The sequence below is a fragment of the Glandiceps talaboti genome, chromosome 23 (assembly GCF_964340395.1).
Source record: "Glandiceps talaboti chromosome 23, keGlaTala1.1, whole genome shotgun sequence".
NCBI lineage: Eukaryota > Metazoa > Hemichordata > Enteropneusta > Spengelidae > Glandiceps > Glandiceps talaboti.
Window position 1 is genome coordinate 4,790,453 of NC_135571.1, and position 22,204 is coordinate 4,812,656.

Genomic DNA, 22,204 nt, shown 5'->3' on the forward strand with positions numbered 1-22,204 from the left:
TGATAGAGGGCGCTGTTTATTATCAACTGCACACAGTCAGCATGCACAGTCAGTCTTGTTTACTCTATGATAGAGGGCGCTGTTTATTATCAACTGCACACAGTCAGTCTTGTTTACTCTATGATAGATGGTGCTGTTTATAATCAACTGCACACAGTCATCCATCCACACAGTTGATGTCATCCCAAACAATTTTATTCATTTTACAGGGCATACTCTATTCGTTCATGATTGGTTCATATGATCTCCAACAAATATTATTCATGTCACAGGGCGTAATCCTTTCGCTAATAATTGGTTGGGGTGGTCTCTAACTCTATTTTATTCATGTTACAGGGCGTATTCTATTCGTTAATGATTAGCCTATTCTTTGGATGTATGCGATTTCTGTTTATGATAATATTTCCATCCCCTCCATGTGGTGAGGAGGATACACGTTCATTATTCATCAGGATGCATTATTTCTACGTAGCAACCTTGTTGTTTTGGGGAACTATGCTTTTCTGTTGGATTATAAGTAAATGTACGAAGCAAAGAATACCAATGAATATGGTAAGACATGGAGTTACATCCCAAAGTTGTCATATATATATTATATAGCAATACAAGTTACAACAACTGCCCGTCCGTCTCTGTCTCTGTCTCTGTCTCTGTCTCTGTCTCTGTCTATCTATCTATCTATCTATCTATCTGTCTGTCTGTCTGTCTGTCTGTCTGTCTGTCTGTCTGTCTGTCTGTCTGGCTGGCTGTCTGTCTCTCTCTGTCTCTGTCTGCCTGCCTGTGGCTCTGTCTCTGTCTGTCTGTCTGTCTGTCTGTCTGTCTGTCTGTCTGTGTCTCTGTCTGTCTGTCTGTCTGTCTGTCTGTCTATATATCTATTTGTCTCGCTGTCTGTCTATGTCTATGTCTGTCTGTCTGTCTCTGTCTGTCTGTCTGTCTGTCTGTCTGCCTATCTGTCTGTCTGTCTGTCTGTCAGTCTCATCTCTCTCTCACTCTCTCTTTCTCTCTCTCCGTTTCCCTCTCTTCCTGTTTTTCTTCTGGATTATAAGTAAATTACATTGTTGATTTCTTTTGTTAATCAGCAATATCGCCTTACTTACTGGACACGACATAGTAAAGAGGAAAGAATTGATATTGATGACATATACAAAGACACCACAACACGTGACGATGACGTCATTGGTGACGCTAGTCATACAACATATGACAATGCCGCGTATGAGAAAGGGGAATTTGAACGAAATGATGAGTCGGGAGACATAACCGACACCAAGGAAAGTTACTCGAACGGACCGACGTCAACTTGGGAAAATAAAGACAATTTGGAAGAAAAGGCAAACAACTCCAATGACACAAAAGCAAATGAGGAAAAATGCGACGACTCATCTTCGGATTGTGGTGAAGGAAATATACCACCACCAGAGGGCGCTACAGCATTTCAAGGTGTATGTAGAGTGTGTGGATCTGATTTAGAAGTTCAGTGTGATCTACCGGAGGACTTTGACATTGAAAACGTTGAAGGAGTAACTAAATACGGGAGTGTAGTACGTGTTGCTACTAGGAATCGAAAGAAAACAAGTAAGAAAATCATAGTACAAATATTCGTCTTTTTACTCTAAAACAACAGTTACAGAAAAAAATACTTGGTGAATCTGTTTACCATACTGAAACAAAAATTTCAAGAAACAAAATTTCGATTCAATTTTTAAATGAACAAGGGCTATTTTTACCAATTAGGTCTAAAAGCTATACTATTTATTCCAAAAATTACACAAGAACGACAATTTGTTTGAACATATCTTTGAAGGGTTTTGCAAAAAAGTGTCGTGCACGGTCAACATGTGACTCGAGTTGTGTCTGTGTTTTAAACTTTCAGCTTCACGTGCATGGGACGTGACGTGGAAATACTGCTGTGGTGTATCCAGTGACCCCGAGGTGAAGCTAACCGAAGCAGAGATGAAGGCACTTGAAGTGAAAATTACATCCATCGAGCAAACAAAAGCGGAAAAAATTATTCTGAATATCAACCTTATCATTATTATGACTGTAGGTGCCATTTTGTATGCTTTCTTCGGTTTTATTATCGACCGTGTGTGGAAAGCAAACGGTGAAATCGACTGCCCCCAGTATTATCAATGAGATTATCAATCACGTTCCTACAAGATAAACGTTTAAAAATTCCAAGTTCGACTTTTTTAAGAAAAAAAAATTAAATTTTGTGTAAACTTTTACACCAAACTGTTGATATTAGAAGATAAATATCAACCTGTCTGAAACTATTACAGTACACTTCAAACGTTAAAAATAGCGAATTGTACTCAAATAAATTTGCTCGATAAATGATTGCACGATGAGGAGTTACTAGGAAGAATCATTTAGAAATTGCAATTGTTGGAACTTTTCCATGATATGAGATTGACTGTAGAGTCTAGAATTGTTAGTATTTCAAGAATTTTAATGCGCATTTCTGTAATTCTTTACTCAAAAGTACTTTAAAGTGCTCAAACAGACCTCATCAGTGAGCAGACTGTAAAATTCAGCCGTTGGTGGCGCAATCTACATGTATGAGTGCAGATAATATGAGCGCCACCAACGCATGCTTTTTACTGTCTTAGTTTCCGTCATCAGTGTATGAAGAATTTGATGACAAAAATAACGTCACTAAATCATTCTGCATCAGTTAATATAATTGATTACTCTACCTACAGATGTTACTGATAGATAACTGGATTAGAGTAATGGATTAATTCTAAGCTATGATTAATCTGAGATCATTTTAGTGATGGATCTATATTGCTAAATCTGACAGGATTAATTAGGAATAGCTGTTAATGATACATTATAAGCTCAATGATCTATGAATCTAAGCGTATTGATTTAAAATGGGACGTCTACACCATAAACTTAACATGACATGTTGAGATTCAATTTGCTGATCGTCCCTACGGTGGGGAGGGGTGATCCACCCTCAGGGAAATGATATCCAAACACCGACTTGACTCTAGGCTACTACACAGTTGAATTGAACCAAGGAGCGAAAAAACTCGCAGTCCACAAATATGAAAGTAACGCAAGATGTAAACTAATTAGTCGACTGAGGACCATGGATATACAGTTCACTTGGAACAAATCAATTGGTATCCATGGTTACTGCAATTTGTTATGAACTGTGTAATAAAATATTGAATATGAAATATGACTATGAATTTTGCTTCAGTGTTTTTAATCCCAGACAAAAATATCACAAAGAGCTAGAGGGTGGAAAATTTTATATGTTAATTAGGCGAGTAATGCCACTTATAACTTTCATTTACTACAAGCGCTTTAATTTATTTTAATGTCTTTACCTCTTGAGCTCCAAACTTGCAATTGTTACATTTTTCATGTGCGGTTATTCCATTTCACAGTCTGGCATCCGTCCTTAATATTTAGTGGCGCTTCGTCAGGAACAGCATGTGGTCCATTGTCCTTTACCAAATCATAATTGCCATTAATTGCCCCAAAATGTTGCCTCCTAAGGAAAATGTAAAACTTTCGTCTTTTAGAAACCTGTAATGGTCTAAAATGGAGTATGAAATTTTGATCAAAGTGGGTCTAAAATGGGGCTTGGGGTTTCCAGCACTGGCCACACACCCCTACCAGAGCTGGCCAAAGGTACCGGGGTTCCTATACAGTATCGTTACGATTTATAACTTCACTCACACCACAGTTGGCATCCCGACTAAAGGAATTGCGAACTATTGGTTTTATCAAAGGTGTACCATGTAGCATTTCATGAACAGTTAATAATGTCCGCCCATACTCTACTAGTCTAGTGCTACTATTCGTCATTGAAACTTTCAGTTGGCACCCAGACACGTGCTTGTTTTCTAAGTTAAAAAATGTGTTGCGCGATGAAAGAAATACAGTTGACCGGGTCATGAAAAACACCTGGGGGAAAGACGTAGGAATTAAATGGGAGACCCTGATGTGAAAATGCGATCAGATCCTTCTAGATGTTGTTATCAAATATTAACTAACGGCTTATGTAAGCAGCCAGATAAATCTGAACAAATTGATAGTACGTTGTATGTGTAACACAGCGTCTAAGGCGACACCCATAAAACAAGGACATACACCCTTCAAGTACAACTTTGAGGTTGTTTCTACTCTATCACACGAACAGTCACCATAGAAACCCAAAATGGCGGAAGATGAAACCATTGGGACGGTGGATATCGTGGTTATAGTTGTTTACTTTGTTTTTGTCATAGGAGTTGGTTTTGCGGTAGGTGTCTATTTGTTTATTTGCACTGTTCGTCATACCAGTGCTGTGGTCGCATACCCTGTCATTTACCGTAGATAGTTCAGTTAGTCAATATGAATTTACCCACGAAACAATTAACAGTAAAGTAGTCAGTCAGTCAGTCAGTCAGTGCGCAGTCAGTCAGTCAGTCAGTCAGTCAGATAGTCAGTACGCAGTCAGTCAGTCAGTTAGTCAGTCAGTCAGTCAGTCACAGTCACAGTCAGTCAGTCAGTCACAGTCAGTCAGTCAGTCAGTCAGTCAGTCAGTCATCTACCACTCAATCAGTCAGTCAGTCAGTTAGTTAGCTGCAATAATTGTAGCGTCTTGTTGCGGTTTTGTGGGTTTTTTCGTCTGTTTTGGTGACTTTTTAAGTTTTTGTGTTTAACCCGCACCTAAGCTACAATTATTGCAGCTATCAGTCAGTCAGTCAGTTGTTCCATTGAGCTTTATGTTAATAATCTGAGTCCATGCACTCACACCACAATATGCTGTACGTGTCTTGTCAACTTAACTTGAAGATTACAACAATATTCTATGTGGACTTTGACCTGTTATTCACACAGGCTTTGATATCTCGGTTGTCAACAGTCTGCTAAAATCACAGTCACTTGTGAGCTAATATTCGATTCAAGGATGGTTATAATATTACACTTTTCATCTTTTTCATTCCATATATTGCATCAGTCCATGTGTCGAGAAAACCGTGGAACTTCCAAGGGATACTTTTTGGCGGGAAGAGATATGATGTGGTTCCTGGTGAGTAAGGAAGCTCTTGCTTCTTGGTATTGAGGAGGGAGAAATTATGGGGGAAGGGATACATATGTGTGTGTGTGTGTGTGTGTGTGTGTGTGTGTGTGTGTGAGTGCGCGTTTGTTTGTTTGTTTGTTTGTTTGTTTGTTTGTTTGTTTGTTTGAGAATTAAAAAAAAAAGTTTTGCTCATCCATAAAAGAAAACAAAACAGGCACGCTCTACAAACATGTAACGATTGCCAAAAATAGATGTCTAAATCTGGATCAGTTTATTTTTGTTGAAACGAACGTAAACACTTTCATACTTACTTTCCTCTTTTCTCTACAGGTTGGTGCATCTTTATTTGCAAGTAATATTGGTAGTTATCATTTTGTTGGTTTAGCTGGATCTGGTGCATCGGCTGGTTGGGGAGTGGCGGCATTTGAATTAAACGTGAGTAGATATTGCAATTTGGTTTGGTTGCACCATGTTGAAGTACTGGACAGTCAGGTATAAATCGTTGAGATTATTGTTTCACTATCTACAAACATTTCAAGGTGATCTATAATCGTCTTTCTTCTTGATCACTTTGAAAGGGTTTGACAAAATACGAACAAAGACTTCGGCCAAAAAAGAAAGAATTGTTTCTGGTCAGGACAGTTTGCCTATAAATATATATATATATATATATATATAATTCTCAACAAACCTGTTTTTTTATTTAGTACTGTAGAGCAAGTATGGTGGGGCAGATGTCATTTGCTTGTAAATGTGGAGAGGGTTATTTCTGTGTTTCCCCTAGATTTAGAAGAAAAAAGACCAACGCGAGGGTATTTAAGTGAGGCGCGCGCTGACCAGAAACAATTCTCTCTTTTTTTGGCCTTATGCTAGAATATTTTTGGACTCCGAGTGTGGGTTGAAATGCGTGTGATGTCGGAAACCATTGTAGGACACATCTCGCTTGTAGTAGTCTAAATTTGAGAATGTTCTCATTATTTTTTTTGACTCTTATCATATTCCATATTTGTATAACTGAGGCGCAAATTGGATAATTAGATTTGTACTTTTGTTTTCCTTTCAATACCAGGCTTTATACTTACTGCAACTCCTAGGATGGGTCTTCCTGCCTGTGTACATTACAGGGGGTATCTACACTATGCCGGAGTATCTCAAGAAGCGATTTGGTGGTGAGCGCATCCGAGTATACTATGCCGTATTGTCACTTTTACTATATATTTTTACCAAGATATCGGTAAGTTTTTTTGTAGTAAATATAAAACAAAACATACATACATACATACATACATACATACATACATACATACATACATACATCCACCTACAGACGGACAGACAGACGGACAGACAGACAGACAGACAGACAGACAGACAGACATCCACCTACAGACGGACAGACAGACGGACAGACAGACAGACAGACAGACAACATGTAACCAATGGTATACGTGCTAATTTCACTATTGAAAAGATCATAAAATAAAGCAAAGCGCCATATATTATTTGACTCATGGTTTTGGAAAACACACTGATGGGAATGTTTTGCAGATCGGAGATTAGTATCAACCATAGTCTCTAAAACACCTCGACGGTCGTCCAGGCAACCAATCTAGTATCCACACAGGCTGCGAACTCAATAAATCAAACTCAGTAGTTTTAGCCACACCTCATCGGCTATAACAGTAAAGATACTGACTTTTAATGACCACGTTCGGGCTGTATCGAGAGAATACTTGCGCAAGGTTGACCACTTAGCCATCAACACCATTTCACTCTCATTCTCTTTTCCACCTCGATTGATTTTCATTGTAACTTACAGGTTGATATGTTTTCTGGGGCAATATTCATTCAAGAATCACTTGGTTGGAGCCTTTGGACGTCCATTGGTGTTTTACTCGGTGTTACAGCAATTTATACCATGATAGGTGAGGCTGAATATATAGGAAAGACTTCGGACTGCAATTCCGAATGTTGCCGAACTAAACCGAATAATGACAGTACATTTTATTTTATTTTATTTTTCGCGGTAGTAGTGTACACATGTTAAATCAGATGCCTGTTGAAGTATATCAAAAAGAAAAATGCGCATCAGGACGACACACGGAATCTACTAGTTGTCGTCTTAGCTCATCTAATTGTTCAGAGCACGCTGACTAAAATTCAAAGGACGTCGATTCGACATCTACACGTGTTGCTTTTCATTTTTCTAAGTTCTTCAAGTAAGTGAGTTTCTTTTGGTGTTTCCGAGTTACCACTCTACGGTTGTAGTATTAAAACGGAATGTTATCTCCCTATTTTGCAGGTGGTTTGGCAGCTGTTATGTTTACAGATACAGTACAATTTATTATAATGATTGGTGGCGGTGTAACGCTCATGATTATTTGTAAGTATCAGAAAGTTGAGAGAGAGAGAGAGAGAGAGAGAGAGAGAGAGAGAGAGAGAGAGAGAGAGAGAGAGAGAGAGAGAGAGAGAGAGAGAGAGAGAGAGAGAGAGAGAGAGAGAGAGAGAGAGAAAGGGGGGAGAGGGAGAGGGAGAGGGAGGGAGCGAGAGAGACAGACACAGATAGAGAGAGACAGACACAGACAGACAGACAGACAGACAGACAGACAGACAGACAAGGAGAGATTTAAAAGACGGGGCTAGAGAGAGATAGATGGAGGACAATAACACTACAGAATAAGACGTAGGAATTCTAGAGACTGACAAGACAGATGCGAGATACAGAGATATAGCCTTGGACAGAAACGCGAACACATTGATAATGTTTACTGCAACCATAATACATCAAAAACCTTTTCATTAATCAGGTTTCCTCGAAGTGGGAGGATTAACAGGATTGGTTGAGAAGTATCCTTACTCTTATCCAAACGAGACACTGTATGAAAATAACACCTGTGGGATCCCAAGAGACGATGCATTCAAAATGTGGCGTGACCCAATAGACTCTGACATGCCATGGCCGGGTTTCTTCTTGGGTCAGATGCCTGCATCGCTGTGGTATTGGTGTGCAGATCAGGTGAGATTTTGAAATATTTTGGTAGTATTTACAATGTTGAATTATTAAGAGGTCTTGTCCGTGGCCACTTGCGGCCAATCTATTTCTCGGCTCCAATTGAAAATAGAAAATAATTCCATTCAGGTTACTTGTATTCAAACCCTGATGGCATTCACGTGTATGTAGCCCGCCCCCAACATGGGCAAAATGATATTGTCATTGATTATATAATCATTATATATCATTATCACATTGGCTATATAAAGAAATTACTTTCTTATTCCATACCAGGTTATTGTGCAGCGTTCCTTAGCTGCTAAAAACTTAGCACATGCAAAAGGAGGATCTATCTTGGCTGGTTACTTTAAAATACTTCCCATGTTTATGATTATCATGCCAGGAATGATAGCACGTATTTTATGGCCAGGTAGGAGATTTATGTTACTTATCCTATTTTCATACTATTACAGGTGATTTCGATTAGTTAGTACGGTATCTTTTCAAATATGTGATAAAATTGAGATGTCAATCAATTATTCAAACAAACAGGCAAAAAATAAACAAACCAACTAAAACATGCATACACAAACAAGTGAACAAATAACTTAATATATCTATCTATCTATCTATCTATCTGTCTGTCCGTCCATCTGTCAATATGTCCGTTCGTCTGGCCATCCATCTGTCATTCAGCTAAATATCAGAACACTTCACTCTTAATATACTAGCCTCCCTGTCCACTAATCTGCTACAGTGATCACATAAGCCCATGCACCAAGGCCCTATAGAATTCCACATGGTGTCCATTGAAAAACTAACGACAAGTAATATATCTTCATTATTAGATGAAATTGCTTGTATCGATGAAGATATTTGTGATGCCGTGTGTAATAATCCCAGTGGTTGTACTAACGTGGCATATCCGAGATTGGTTATGAGATTACTTCCAATAGGTAAGTATTACTATGGAAACTGAGATTTCGACATGGTAAGATAGATGGACACAAACTAAAAACTATTCTTAGAATGAAAAATATGGTGGAAAATTTAATACAATTCCTTGTAACAGCAATGATACATACTACTGCGGTAACCTAACTTTCAGCTTACTGTGATAGACACATATAAACTAAAACTATTGTTGTTGAAATGAGTGATAGTCGTGCCTTTACTGTGTGTATACAATCACCCTGTAATGAAGACAGTGAAAATAACGGACGTCCCAAAATGTGCACCGCAAGTCATCAGTTCAAGTTCTGAAGTCATCAGAACGCCACACTACTGTTAATTAAACTAAAGTCCATTCAAAAGCTTTTATAATCATGTCACAACAATAGTTTTAGTGTGCCACCGTGTCTTAGCTGAAAGCTCCTTTTCTGCAGTTGCATGTTTATCTGGTGATGACCTTCTTGCCAAATTAAATATTTAAAACGTGGTGGTGGTGATAGTGGTGGTGGTGGTGATAGTGTTGGTGTTGGTGGTGTTGGTGGTGGTGGTGGTAGTGGTGGTGGTGGTGGTGATGATGGTGGTAGTGGTGGTGATGATGGTGATGGTAGTGGTGGTGGTAGTGGTGGTGATGGTGGTGGTGATGGTGGTGGTAGTGGTGGTGGTGGTGGTGGTGGTGGTGATAGTGGTGGTGGGGTGGTGGTGGTGGTGGTGGTGGTGGTGATAGTGGTGGTGGTGATGATGATAACGATAATGACGACAGCAACTATGATGACATTGATGATTCTTTGAAAAATAAACTAAAATTTATAACAATATATAACATGAATACAATTATTATTACTAACGTTTGTAATAAATTTCTGGAATTTATTTTTTTAATTTTTTTTTAATATTCAGGTCTACGAGGTTTGATGCTTGCCGTCATGTTATCAGCTTTGATGAGTTCACTGACCTCCATCTTCAACAGTGGTTCAACAATCTTTACAATAGACATATGGAAGAGAATTCGCAGACATCGCGCCAGTGAAAGAGAACTCATGGTCGTTGGAAGGTAAACATCCACCTTTATGCAAATCTTACTCATTAATATGCAAAAACCAATGCTTCTTCCACTACCTATTAGTTCTGCAATACTCATCTGTGTGTATGTGTTAGTCCATTAAGCATGACTATACTAAGTTACTCATAGACACGATAAAAGAACTGTTTGGTAATTTTAGACAAATTCTTATTTCCGCACTACAATTAAATCAAGAAACTTGAAACAAATTTTAGTTTGGGTCGACAAAGCTCTGAAAAAAAGTGCTACATTTGTCGCCTGGCGCAACAAATATCAAATTTTTGTTGAGTCAGACGATAAAATGTGCTGGTTAGATTTTTGTTGAGTCCGGTGATAAAATGTAGCAATTTTAGTACGATTTTTGTCAAACTAGACGACATTCTGTTTCCGGTTTCGTAAATTTAATTGTAATATTCATCAGATGTTGGAATATAGATATTAAGAGATAAGAAAGCCAATCCCGTAGTGTTATGTATATCTAAAAAAAAAACTGTCAGATCCCCAAACCATAAAATACATTTGCATTTGCAGGGTGTTCGTTCTTATTCTGGTATTAGTCAGCATACTATGGATACCTATCATTGCTCGTACACCTGGTGGTGAGCTCTGGCATTATATACAGGAGATAAGTGGATATTTGACACCCCCTATAGCAGCTATTTTCCTATTGGCTGTTCTGTGGGGTAGGCTGAATGAACAAGTAAGTCGACATAAATGTTCATTTGAAAGTTACGCCTTTGTTTATGGCAGTGGGAATTTTAATTAGAGTTGGTGTATTGTCTTCTTAAACATGCACTACCTGCAACGAACAACATATTCACTATAAATTGGTCAATTTGCTTATAAAAAGGTATTGAATCTGTACGTTAATTAGTGGTCAACATTATATGTAGGTGGTGTAGTGGCAAGTTTGAATCTTGAGTGAAAGCTTGCTTTCGAATCGGTCACAAGTTAACACTTTACCAGCTGGTTAGTTGTAACGGGATTATCATTTTTCGATCAGACACAGCCACAATATATTCACTGAAATTGGTAAAATACCAATAACTGTACTTGTTAATCCTTGGTCGATATTTTCCATAAGCAGTACAGTACAGAAGCAACTTGAAATCGGGATCGCAGTTGAGGGCGCTGTTTTTTGGTGCGGACCCAAAATCAATTTGATTTGATTCATCTTGTTTACAGCAACAAAAATATGTTACTAATAGGTGATTCAATACCGTTAATGGTGTACGATATTAGGAGCAAGTTATTGTACCTAACAAAATATTTTCAAACAACAACAACAACAACAACAACAACAACAACAACAACAACAAGAAATGCATGTGATAATGTTAAGTCTGAAGCTAATCAAAATCTAATTTTCATGTCCAGGGAACCTTTTGGTCGTTGATGATTGGTTTACTTGGCGGAGTAATAAGATTCATTTTAATTATCATTTACCCGGAACCACCGTGTGGTGAAGAAGACACAAGACCAGCAATTATTGCTAACGTCCATTATTTCTACGTAGCTACCATCTTATTCTGGTTGACAATCATCTTGGGTGTCATAATCAGTCTTTTAACCAAACCAATACCCAAAGAGAAAGTAAGTTAATCTCTACAGATATCTATATGATCAAGAGAAGTCAGTTGAAATAGATCGTCGTCTGCATTGACAACTATTTTGCAAACTTTTTCTTTGCTTGTATTATAGTTAGTTTGGCAGGTCATTCAAATTATATAATATATTATATTATATTGTAAGCATTCTTTTTGGATGAATGAATGAATGAATGAATGAATGAATGAATGAATGAATGAATGAATGAATGAATGAATGAATGAATGAATGGCGGGAAGGATATATGTATGTACACATAGTACATAGTACATGCATACATACATACATACATACATACATACATACATACATACATACATACACATGCATGCATACATACATACATACATACATACATACATACATACATACATACATACATACATACATACATACACACACATACACACACATACACACACACATACATACATACATACATACATACATACATACATACATACATACATACATACATACATATATACATACATACATACATACATACATACATGCATACATACATGCGTACGTACGTACACACACATATACATACATACATACATACATACATACATACATACATACATACATACATACATACATACATACATACATACATACATACATACACACACACACACACACACACACACATATACCTCTGTACCTCTGTGTCGAATATCTAATATCTAATAGTTAATATTCATATTAATATGGAAATTTCTTTTTAAATGACAGCTTTACGGACTGACATATTGGACTCGGCACAGCAAGGAAGATAGAATTGACATAGATGAAACTGATGACGTCAAACAAACAGGATCCTCAAATATGGCGTATGACAATGAGATACATATGTCTGAAATAAAGTCTCCCCCGGAAGGGTCGGATTTGTCTGACGATGGAAGTTCAGATTCAGCTATTGGAAGTCATAATGGCGAAGAAAAGGGGGACATTAAAGCAACTTACAAGGAAAATGGTAAAAATCACTATCAAAGTGGATATGACACAGATATGGAGTCAGTGGTGGCAGATGACGAATGTAAGTTGTGGACATACGACGAAAATCACAAACCCTGAAACAAAACGTCACCTGGTTCGACAAAAATCTCACTAACATTGCCACAGTTTTTGTCTGGCCAGACAAAATATCTCTTTGATGTTGTAAATGTTCTCGTCTGGCTCAACAAAAATCTAACATGTTATCGTCAGGCAGACAAGAATTACATTGATACATTTTAGTCAATTGACTGTCTCAAAAATATCAAAGAACGCGCCAAACCTTAGGTTTACCATTTGTATACGAATTTGGCGTTGATCTCCCAAGATAATGGTAGCTCACGCAAAGGAAGTGTAACAATATTGGTAAAGATGTTAGTCACGCCAGACGATTGACGAAACGCTGTTATTAAGATTTTTGTCTAGCCAGCTGATAAAATGTAGCTTTGTTAATGAGATTTTTGTTGAGCCAGACGACGTTTTGTTTCAGGGTTTATGATTTCTGTTGTATTTATATGTAATACATGTACTATGACAAAACCCCTGACGCCTGACTGCAAGTGTGGCATACTTAATACTTGGGCTATTTACACACATACTTCTTGTGTATTCTATGGCCGCACTACTTCACGAGGGCCACAATACACCGCAAACACGAGTATAAATATTCATGCGCCATAGGGTTATTATCATAATATGCTAATCAAAATAGCAAATTTCGTAAGAGACACAACTGTGTGTTTTCATTTGATATAATATATATTAAAATGAGCGCGTGCGATCGTTCTACATATGGGACGATCGCTCGCTCATCAGCATACATGATGTAATAATATTTTAATTGCACCGAAGTGCCAATAGCAATAGTATGCGCACACACTAGTATGTAGTACACTAATCACTGGTGTACACGTATGCAGCGAATGTGTAATGATATAATTTATTATGTGGTGCTTGGTTTATAACGGTGTTGGAAAAGATACGTTCAACCATACATAATTCCGGCAGGCAGACATTGTTTTTAGTTTTATTGCCAAGCACGAATCGAAAGCTGTGCAAGACATGCAAATAAGTCGGATATCGATTGATAGTGCTTGGATAATCATTTGTACATCTTGTCTACTAAAAACCTCTCTTTTTTCACACAGATAAAAAGTCTACCGGGTGTCGACGCGTTTACGATTGGATATGTGGTTTTAGCAGCAACACAGAACACAAAATGTCTGTGGAGGAAAGAAAAGCCATGGAAGCCAAACTAACAGATATTAGCCAGACCAAGGAGCAGACCAAGATTTTGAACATCAATTTAGTGCTAATATCTATCGTTGGTTTGGTTCTGTGTATAATATTTGGATTCGACTTCCTGTGGGTATAAATGGCGGGAAATGTTACAGCCTGCTGTGTGCCGTGAGAAATGATGATATAACAGTGTCCTACCACTCAATCACAAGCTAATAGCATAATCCGACAAGTGGTTTATTAGTAATGTTTATTATTTCTGTCTCAACCACTTAGCAAAACTCTCATATATAATTGATGTCAAACTTACCAATACGTGCAAAACGTCACTTTGATAGTCTACCTGAGAGAACTCGTGACACATGAAACCATTGTGATTGGTTCACACAACATCATCACTACTAGATTTTTTCCCGCCAAATTACACTGACCGAAATTTCGTTTGTGTCCAAATTTGTGGCATATTTCGGGTTATTTTTAGATTGGACTCAGAAAATCGACTGAAAAAGAATGATTTAGTAGCAAATATATTTAGAAAAACGTTCTTAAAAATTACAGTGCTTAGATTCGTTCACGTGTCTTGTGGCATGAAAGTTATTCGTCGTGAACAGTACTAAGAGTTTGTTCGCATTGTTCCTTCAAGTATAGAGAAAGTATGATTTGACGAATATGAAGATAAGGTCGCCTGTAGAGGGCAGTACCGACCGCTAGCCACGGAGGGGGCGGGAGGGGGGGGGGGGTTGCTGTGGAACACAAAGACCAATGGTTCACGAAGTCAATATATACTAAATGGTGTAATAGGTGTTACAGGTATATTGAGAGAGGCCGGCGTGTACAATCTCGGTTGCTAACACCCACGGTCAGACATTTTAAAAATAATGATAATGATAATGATGGTAATAGTAATAGTTCTATTCCTTTCCAGACAGACCTTCAGGATTTCAATTTTTAACGTCGGCACCTTTTAATGATTCTTGATTATTCATTCTAGCCTATTTTGTACTGACTCTGATAACATCATCAAGAAGATTGTACTACATCGATAAACTGAAACAACTCTGAATTGCACTATTTTATGAAATGTAATGGGGGAGCTGAATAAAAACGTATAATATGTGGGGACAGCAACCAACGCAAACGCAATTTACGCCTTCTTGTTTTCATTGTATGTTTGAATTCGAATGCTATGGAATTAATAGAACTAATTGGATTGATTCTGGAATTATGTACCGAGCCAATATCTCAGATAGGTAGCTATAGTTGGTGCTGTTTGCAGTCGTGTAAAAACGACATTCATTTTAGAAGTTTTTATTGCAGAAACATAAAATACAAAAGGGGATTTTTGATGATTTAAGATAAATATATATCTGCTATGGGAAATATTTTGAAAATTTATAATGCATAAACAGAAAATATATATATGTATATATGTGATGGGAAATATTCTGTTCCAACAAGGGCTGAAGGTTACCGAGAATTCCGTGATTTGCTCCTTTTTGCTCTTCGGAACCATCGGCCTTTGCGGCTTGCCACAGCATGCATGCAACACCGATGATTCCCGAAGAGCAAAAAGGAGCAAATCACGGAATTCTCGGTAACCTTCGGCCTATTTTAGAACAAAAGAGACCCTCGAATTCTACCGGAGGCAATGACAGAGCTTGTAGTCCCCCTATTAACACCTCGGTACATTACCCCTTTCTAATAGGTTCCTATCTAGCCTGTGGTGCTAACTGATTCCCGTAATTTTCTGTTTCAACACCTCATGAATAATATTTTTGAGAATTTTATAAGACGGGTCTAGAGTGAGTGGTGTGTGAGGGCGCCGCATGACGGCGTACCATATTATACTCGGGATGATTGATATTGTGGGATAACGTACTGAGTCAATATTTCAGATCGGTAGCTAGTTCAAGCTGTTTGAAATTGTGTGCCCTAACACATCACTCACTCTAGACACTTTCATTGAATAATTTCACATTGCAGATGTATATTTATCTTAACTTATCAAAAATCCCTCCTAAATTTTGTGTTTCTGCAATAAAAACTTTGAAAATACGATCTACTTGGGCCATGGACACCTGTTGCTGTTGACAATACAAAGAAACTGACATTCTTTTCATCTCTTACGTAATAAACATGCAGTCCCAACTAGCTACCGATCTGAAATATGGACTCGGTACCTAGGATGAGGCGCCCTCACTGTCACACATCATCTCTAATCCTGAGGAGACTTTAAAAATTTCCCAAAAAATTATTCATGAGGCGATGAAACACAAAATTTCGGGTATCAGATAACACCACAGGCAAGAGAGAAGCAAAACATTAACGTGTATGGTGTCGAAATGTTAATAGGGGCATTACAAGCTCGGTAATCATCTTTAGTAATTTGCAAAGGTTTCTTTTGTTCAAACGAGGGCCGAACGTTACCGAGAATTCCGTGATTTGCTCCTTTTTGCTCTTCGGGAATCATCGGCCTTTGCGGCTTGCCACAGCATGCATGCAACACCGATGATTCCCGAAGAGCAAAAAGGAGCAAATCACGGAATTCTCGGTAACCTTCGGCCTATTTTAGAACAAAAGAGACCCTCGAATTCTACCGGAGGCAATGACAGAGCTTGTAGTCCCCCTATTAACACCTCGGTACATTACCCCTTCCTAATAGGTTCATATCTAGCCTGTGGTGCTAACTGATTCCCGTAATTTTCTGTTTCAACACCTCATGAATAATATTTTTGAGAATTTTATAAGACGGGTCGAGAGTGAGTGGTGTGTGAGGGCGCTGCATGACTGCGTACCATATTATACTCGGGATGATTGATATTGTGGGATAACGTACTGAGTCAATATTTCAGATCGGTAGCTAGTTCAAGCTGTTTGAAATTGTGTGCCCTAACACATCACTCACTCTAGACACTTTCATTGAATAATTTCCCATTGCAGATGTATATTTATCTTAACTTATCAATAATCCCTCCTAAATTTTGTGTTTCTGCAATAAAAACTTTGAAAATACTATTTACTTGGGCCATGGACACCTGTTGCTGTTGACAATACAAAGAAACTGACATTCTTTTCATCTCTTACGTAATAAACATGCAGTCCCAACTAGCTACCGATCTGAAATATGGACTCGGTACCTGGGATGAGGCGCCCTCACTGTCACACATCATCTCTAATCCTGAGGAGACTTTAAAAATTTCCCAAAAAATTATTCATGAGGCGATGAAACACAAAATTTCGGCTATCAGATAACACCACAGGCAAGAGAGAAGCAAAACATTAACGTGTATGGTGTCGAAATGTTAATAGGGGCATTACAAGCTCGGTAATCATCTTTAGTAATTTGCAAAGGTTTCTTTTGTTCAAACGAGGGCCGAACGTTACCGAGAATTCCGTGATTTGCTCCTTTTTGCTCTTCGGGAATCATCGGCCTTTGCGGCTTGCCACAGCATGCATGCAACACCGATGATTCCCGAAGAGCAAAAAGGAGCAAATCACGGAATTCTCGGTAACCTTCGGCCTATATTAGAACAAAAGAGACCCTTGAATTCTACCGGAGGCAATGACAGAGCTTGTAGTCCCCCTATTAACACCTCGGTACATTACCCCTTTCTAATAGGTTCCTATCTAGCCTGTGGTGCTAACTGATTCGCGTAATTTTCTGTTTCAACACCTCATGAATAATATTTTTGAGAATTTTATAAGACGGGTCGAGAGTGAGCGGTGTGTGAGGGCGCCGCATGACTGCGTACCATATTATACTCGGGATGATTAATATTGTGGGATAACGTACTGAGTCAATATTTCAGATCGGTAGCTAGTTCAAGCTGTTTGAAATTGTGTGCCCTAACACATCACTCACTCTAGACACTTACATTGAATAATTTCCCATCGCAGATGTATATTTATCTTAACTTATCAAAAATCCCTCCTACATTTTGTGTTTCTGCAATAAAAACTTTGAAAATACGATCTACTTGGGCCATGGACACCTGTTGCTGTTGACAATACAAAGAAACGGACATTCTTTTCATCTCTTACGTAATAAGTCGTTTTTACCCTACAAATATGCACTCCCAACTAGCTACCGATCTGAAATATGGACTCGGTACCTAGGATGAGGCGCCCTCACTGTCACACATCATCTCTAATCCTGAGGAGACTTTAAAAATTTCCCAAAAAATTATTCATGAGGCGATGAAACACAAAATTTCGGGTATCAGATAACACCACAGGCAAGAGAGAAGCAAAACATTAACGTGTATGGTGTCGAAATGTTAATAGGGGCATTACAAGCTCGGTAATCATCTTTAGTAATTTGCAAAGGTTTCTTTTGTTCAAACGAGGGCCGAACGTTACCGAGAATTCCGTGATTTGCTCCTTTTTGCTCTTCGGGAATCATCGGCCTTTGCGGCTTGCCACAGCATGCATGCAACACCGATGATTCCCGAAGAGCAAAAAGGAGCAAATCACGGAATTCTCGGTAACCTTCGGCCTATATTAGAACAAAAGAGACCCTCGAATTCTACCGGAGGCAATGACAGAGCTTGTAGTCCCCCTATTAACACCTCGGTACATTACCCCTTTCTAATAGGTTCCTATCTAGCCTGTGGTGCTAACTGATTCGCGTAATTTTCTGTTTCAACACCTCATGAATAATATTTTTGAGAATTTTATAAGACGGGTCGAGAGTGAGCGGTGTGTGAGGGCGCCGCATGACTGCGTACCATATTATACTCGGGATGATTAATATTGTGGGATAACGTACTGAGTCAATATTTCAGATCGGTAGCTAGTTCAAGCTGTTTGAAATTGTGTGCCCTAACACATCACTCACTCTAGACACTTACATTGAATAATTTCCCATCGCAGATGTATATTTATCTTAACTTATCAAAAATCCCTCCTACATTTTGTGTTTCGGCAATAAAAACTTTGAAAATACGATCTACTTGGGCCATGGACACCTGTTGCTGTTGACAATACAAAGAAACTGACATTCTTTTCATCTCTTACGTAGTAAAAATGCAGTCCCAACTAGCTACCGATCTGAAATATGGACTCGGTACCTAGGATGAGGCGCCCTCACTGTCACACATCATCTCTAATCCTGAGGAGACTTTAAAAATTTCCCAAAAAATTATTCATGAGGCGATGAAACACAAAATTTCGGGTATCAGATAACACCACAGGCAAGAGAGAAGCAAAACATTAACTGATATGGTTTCAAAGTGTTAATAGGGGCATTACAAGCTCGGTAATCATCTTTAGTAGTTTACAAAGGTTTCTTTTGTTCAAACGAGGGCCGAACGTTACCGAGAATTCCGTGATTTGCTCCTTTTTGCTCTTCGGGAATCATCGGCCTTTGCGGCTTGCCACAGCATGCATGCAACACCGATGATTCCCGAAGAGCAAAAAGGAGCAAATCACGGAATTCTCGGTAACCTTCGGCCTATATTAGAACAAAAGAGACCCTCGAATTCTACCGGAGGCAATGACAGAGCTTGTAGTCCCCCTATTAACACCTCGGTACATTACCCCTTTCTAATAGGTTCCTATCTAGCCTGTGGTGCTAACTGATTCCCGTAATTTTCTGTTTCAACACCTCATGAATAATATTTTTGAGAATTTTATAAGACGGGTCGAGAGTGAGTGGTGTGTGAGGGCGCCGCATGACTGCGTACCATATTATACTCGGGATGATTAATATTGTGGGATAACGTACTGAGTCAATATTTCAGATCGGTAGCTAGTTCAAGCTGTTTGAAATTGTGTGCCCTAACACATCACTCACTCTAGACACTTACATTGAATAATTTCCCATCGCAGATGTAAATCCCTCCTAAATGTTGTGTTTCTGCAATAAAAACTTTGAAAATACGATCTACTTGGGCCATGGACACCTGTTGCTGTTGACAATACAAAGAAACTGACATTCTTTTCATCTCTTACGTAATAAGTCGTTTTTACCCTACAAATATGCACTCCCAACTAGCTACCGATCTGAAATATGGACTCGGTACCTAGGATGAGGCGCCCTCACTGTCACACATCATCTCTAATCCTGAGGAGACTTTAAAAATTTCCCAAAAAATTATTCATGAGGCGATGAAACACAAAATTTCGGCTATCAGATAACACCACATGCAAGAGAGAAGCAAAACATTAACGTGTATGGTGTCGAAATGTGAATAGGTGCATTACAAGCTCGGTAATCATCTTTAGTAATTTGCAAAGGTTTCTTTTGTTCAAACGAGGGCCGAACGTTACCGAGAATTCCGTGATTTGCTCCTTTTTGCTCTTCGGGAATCATCGGCCTTTGCGGCTTGCCACAGCATGCATGCAACACCGATGATTCCCGAAGAGCTAAAAGGAGCAAATAACGGAATTCTCGGTAACCTTCGGCCTATATTAGAACAATAGAGACCCTCGAATTCTACCGGAGGCAATGACAGAGCTTGTAGTCCCCCTATTAACACCTCGGTACATTACCCCTTTCTAATAGGTTCATATCTAGCCTGTGGTGCTAACTGATTCCCGTAATTTTCTGTTTCAACACCTCATGAATAATATTTTTGAGAATTTTATAAGACGGGTCTAGAGTGAGTGGTGTGTGAGGGCGCCGCATGACTGCGTACCATATTATACTCGGGATGATTGATATTGTGGGATAACGTACTGAGTCAATATTTCAGATCGGTAGCTAGTTCAGGCTGTTTGAAATTGTGTGCCCTAACACATCACTCACTCTAGACACTTTCATTGAATAATTTCACATTGCAGATGTATATTTATCTTAACTTATCAAAAATCCCTCCTACATTTTGTGTTTCGGCAATAAAAACTTTGAAAATACGATCTACTTGGGCCATGGACACCTGTTGCTGTTGACAATACAAAGAAACTGACATTCTTTTCATCTCTTACGTAGTAAAAATGCAGTCCCAACTAGCTACCGATCTGAAATATGGACTCAGTACCTAGGATGAGGCGCCCTCACTGTCACACATCATCTCTAATCCTGAGGAGACTTTTAAAATTTCCCAAAAAATTATTCATGAGGCGATGAAACACAAAATTTCGGGTATCAGATAACACCACAGGCAAGAGAGAAGCAAAACATTAACGTGTATGGTGTCGAAATGTGAATAGGTGCATTACAAGCTCGGTAATCATCTTTAGTAATTTGCAAAGGTTTCTTTTGTTCAAACGAGGGCCGAACGTTACCGAGAATTCCGTGATTTGCTCCTTTTTGCTCTTCGGGAATCATCGGCCTTTGCGGCTTGCCACAGCATGCATGCAACACCGATGATTCCCGAAGAGCAAAAAGGAGCAAATCACGGAATTCTCGGTAACCTTCGGCCTATGTTAGAACAAAAGAGACCCTCGAATTCTACCGGAGGCAATGACAGAGCTTGTAGTCCCCCTATTAACACCTCGGTACATTACCCTTTTCTAATAGGTTCCTATCTAGCCTGTGGTGCTAACTGATTCCCGTAATTTTCTGTTTCAACACCTCATGAATAATATTTTTGAGAATTTTATAAGACGCGGGTCTAGAGTGAGTGGTGTGTGAGGGCGCCGCATGACGGCGTACTACTACTATACAGACGTCAACGCTGACCGGGATAGGTTGATTCCGGCATTACCTACTGAGTCAATATTTTAGATTAGTAGCAAGCTATATTTGGTGCTGTTTGCAGTGTAGAAACGACTTATTACGTGTAACAATTGAAAAATGTCACTTACTTTGCATCGAAAATAGGAAGTCTAGCCATAGCCCAAGTACATCATAATTTGGAAGTTTTTAATGCAGAAACATAAATATATATCTGTTATGGGAAATATTAAATATTGACTGGAGAGAGAGAGAGAGAGAGAGAGAGAGAGAGAGAGAGAGAGAGAGAGAGAGAGAGAGAGAGAGAGAGAGAGAGAGAGAGAGAGAGAGAGAGAGAGATGCACAGACAGACAGATAGACAGACAGGCAGGCAGACAGACAGACAGACAGAGAAAGACAGATACAGAGAGAGACAAAGTGAGAGAGACAGACAGACAGACAGAGACAGATATGGAGAGAGACAAAGAGAGAGTGAGAGTGAAAGAGAGACAAAGACAAAGTCAGAGAGAGAGAGAGAGAGAGAGTGTGTGTGTGTGTGTGTGTGTGTGTTTGACAGTGTGTGTGTACAATTCCAAAGTTACATAAATTAAGATACTGCCCATGGGCTTTAAAAAGCTTCACCTGTACGACCATATCTGAAACAAGATATAATTAGAACGATAGAACAACGTATGTAGTGACAGGCATCTCAGTGTTTGATGGTAT

General features: G+C 38.8%; 2 protein-coding genes across 2 annotated transcripts in view; both read left to right on the plus strand.

Moving 5' to 3' along the window:
* Positions 1-2,136, plus strand: part of LOC144453177 (sodium/glucose cotransporter 4-like) — a 15,899-nt gene extending 13,763 nt beyond the window's left edge. Inside the window, exons 12-14 of the mRNA XM_078144456.1 lie at positions 337-552; positions 1,080-1,575; positions 1,874-2,136. Of these exons, the coding sequence (XP_078000582.1) occupies positions 337-552; positions 1,080-1,575; positions 1,874-2,136 (975 nt within the window). The remainder of the gene's footprint in view (positions 1-336; positions 553-1,079; positions 1,576-1,873) is intronic.
* Positions 2,137-4,180: 2,044 nt separating this feature from the next.
* LOC144453179 (sodium/glucose cotransporter 4-like) lies at positions 4,181-14,017 on the plus strand. The gene is made up of 14 exons (XM_078144457.1): positions 4,181-4,264; positions 4,967-5,038; positions 5,360-5,464; positions 6,099-6,263; positions 6,849-6,954; positions 7,332-7,412; positions 7,837-8,045; positions 8,316-8,451; positions 8,870-8,977; positions 9,870-10,023; positions 10,564-10,732; positions 11,410-11,625; positions 12,382-12,685; positions 13,791-14,017. The coding sequence occupies exons 1-14, from the start codon at positions 4,181-4,183 to the stop codon at positions 14,015-14,017; spliced, it is 2,136 nt and encodes a 711-aa protein (XP_078000583.1).
* The last annotated feature ends 8,187 nt before the right edge of the window (positions 14,018-22,204 follow it).

Coding starts and splice junctions, on each gene's coding strand:
- LOC144453179 (XM_078144457.1), top strand. CDS start 4,181: ATGGCGGAAGATGAAACCATTGGGACGGTGGATATCGTGGTTATAGTT. Junction 10,024..10,563: donor GAACTCATGGTCGTTGGAAG/GTAAACATCCAC, acceptor TTGCATTTGCAG/GGTGTTCGTTCTTATTCTGG. Junction 12,686..13,790: donor AGTGGTGGCAGATGACGAAT/GTAAGTTGTGGA, acceptor TTTTTCACACAG/ATAAAAAGTCTACCGGGTGT.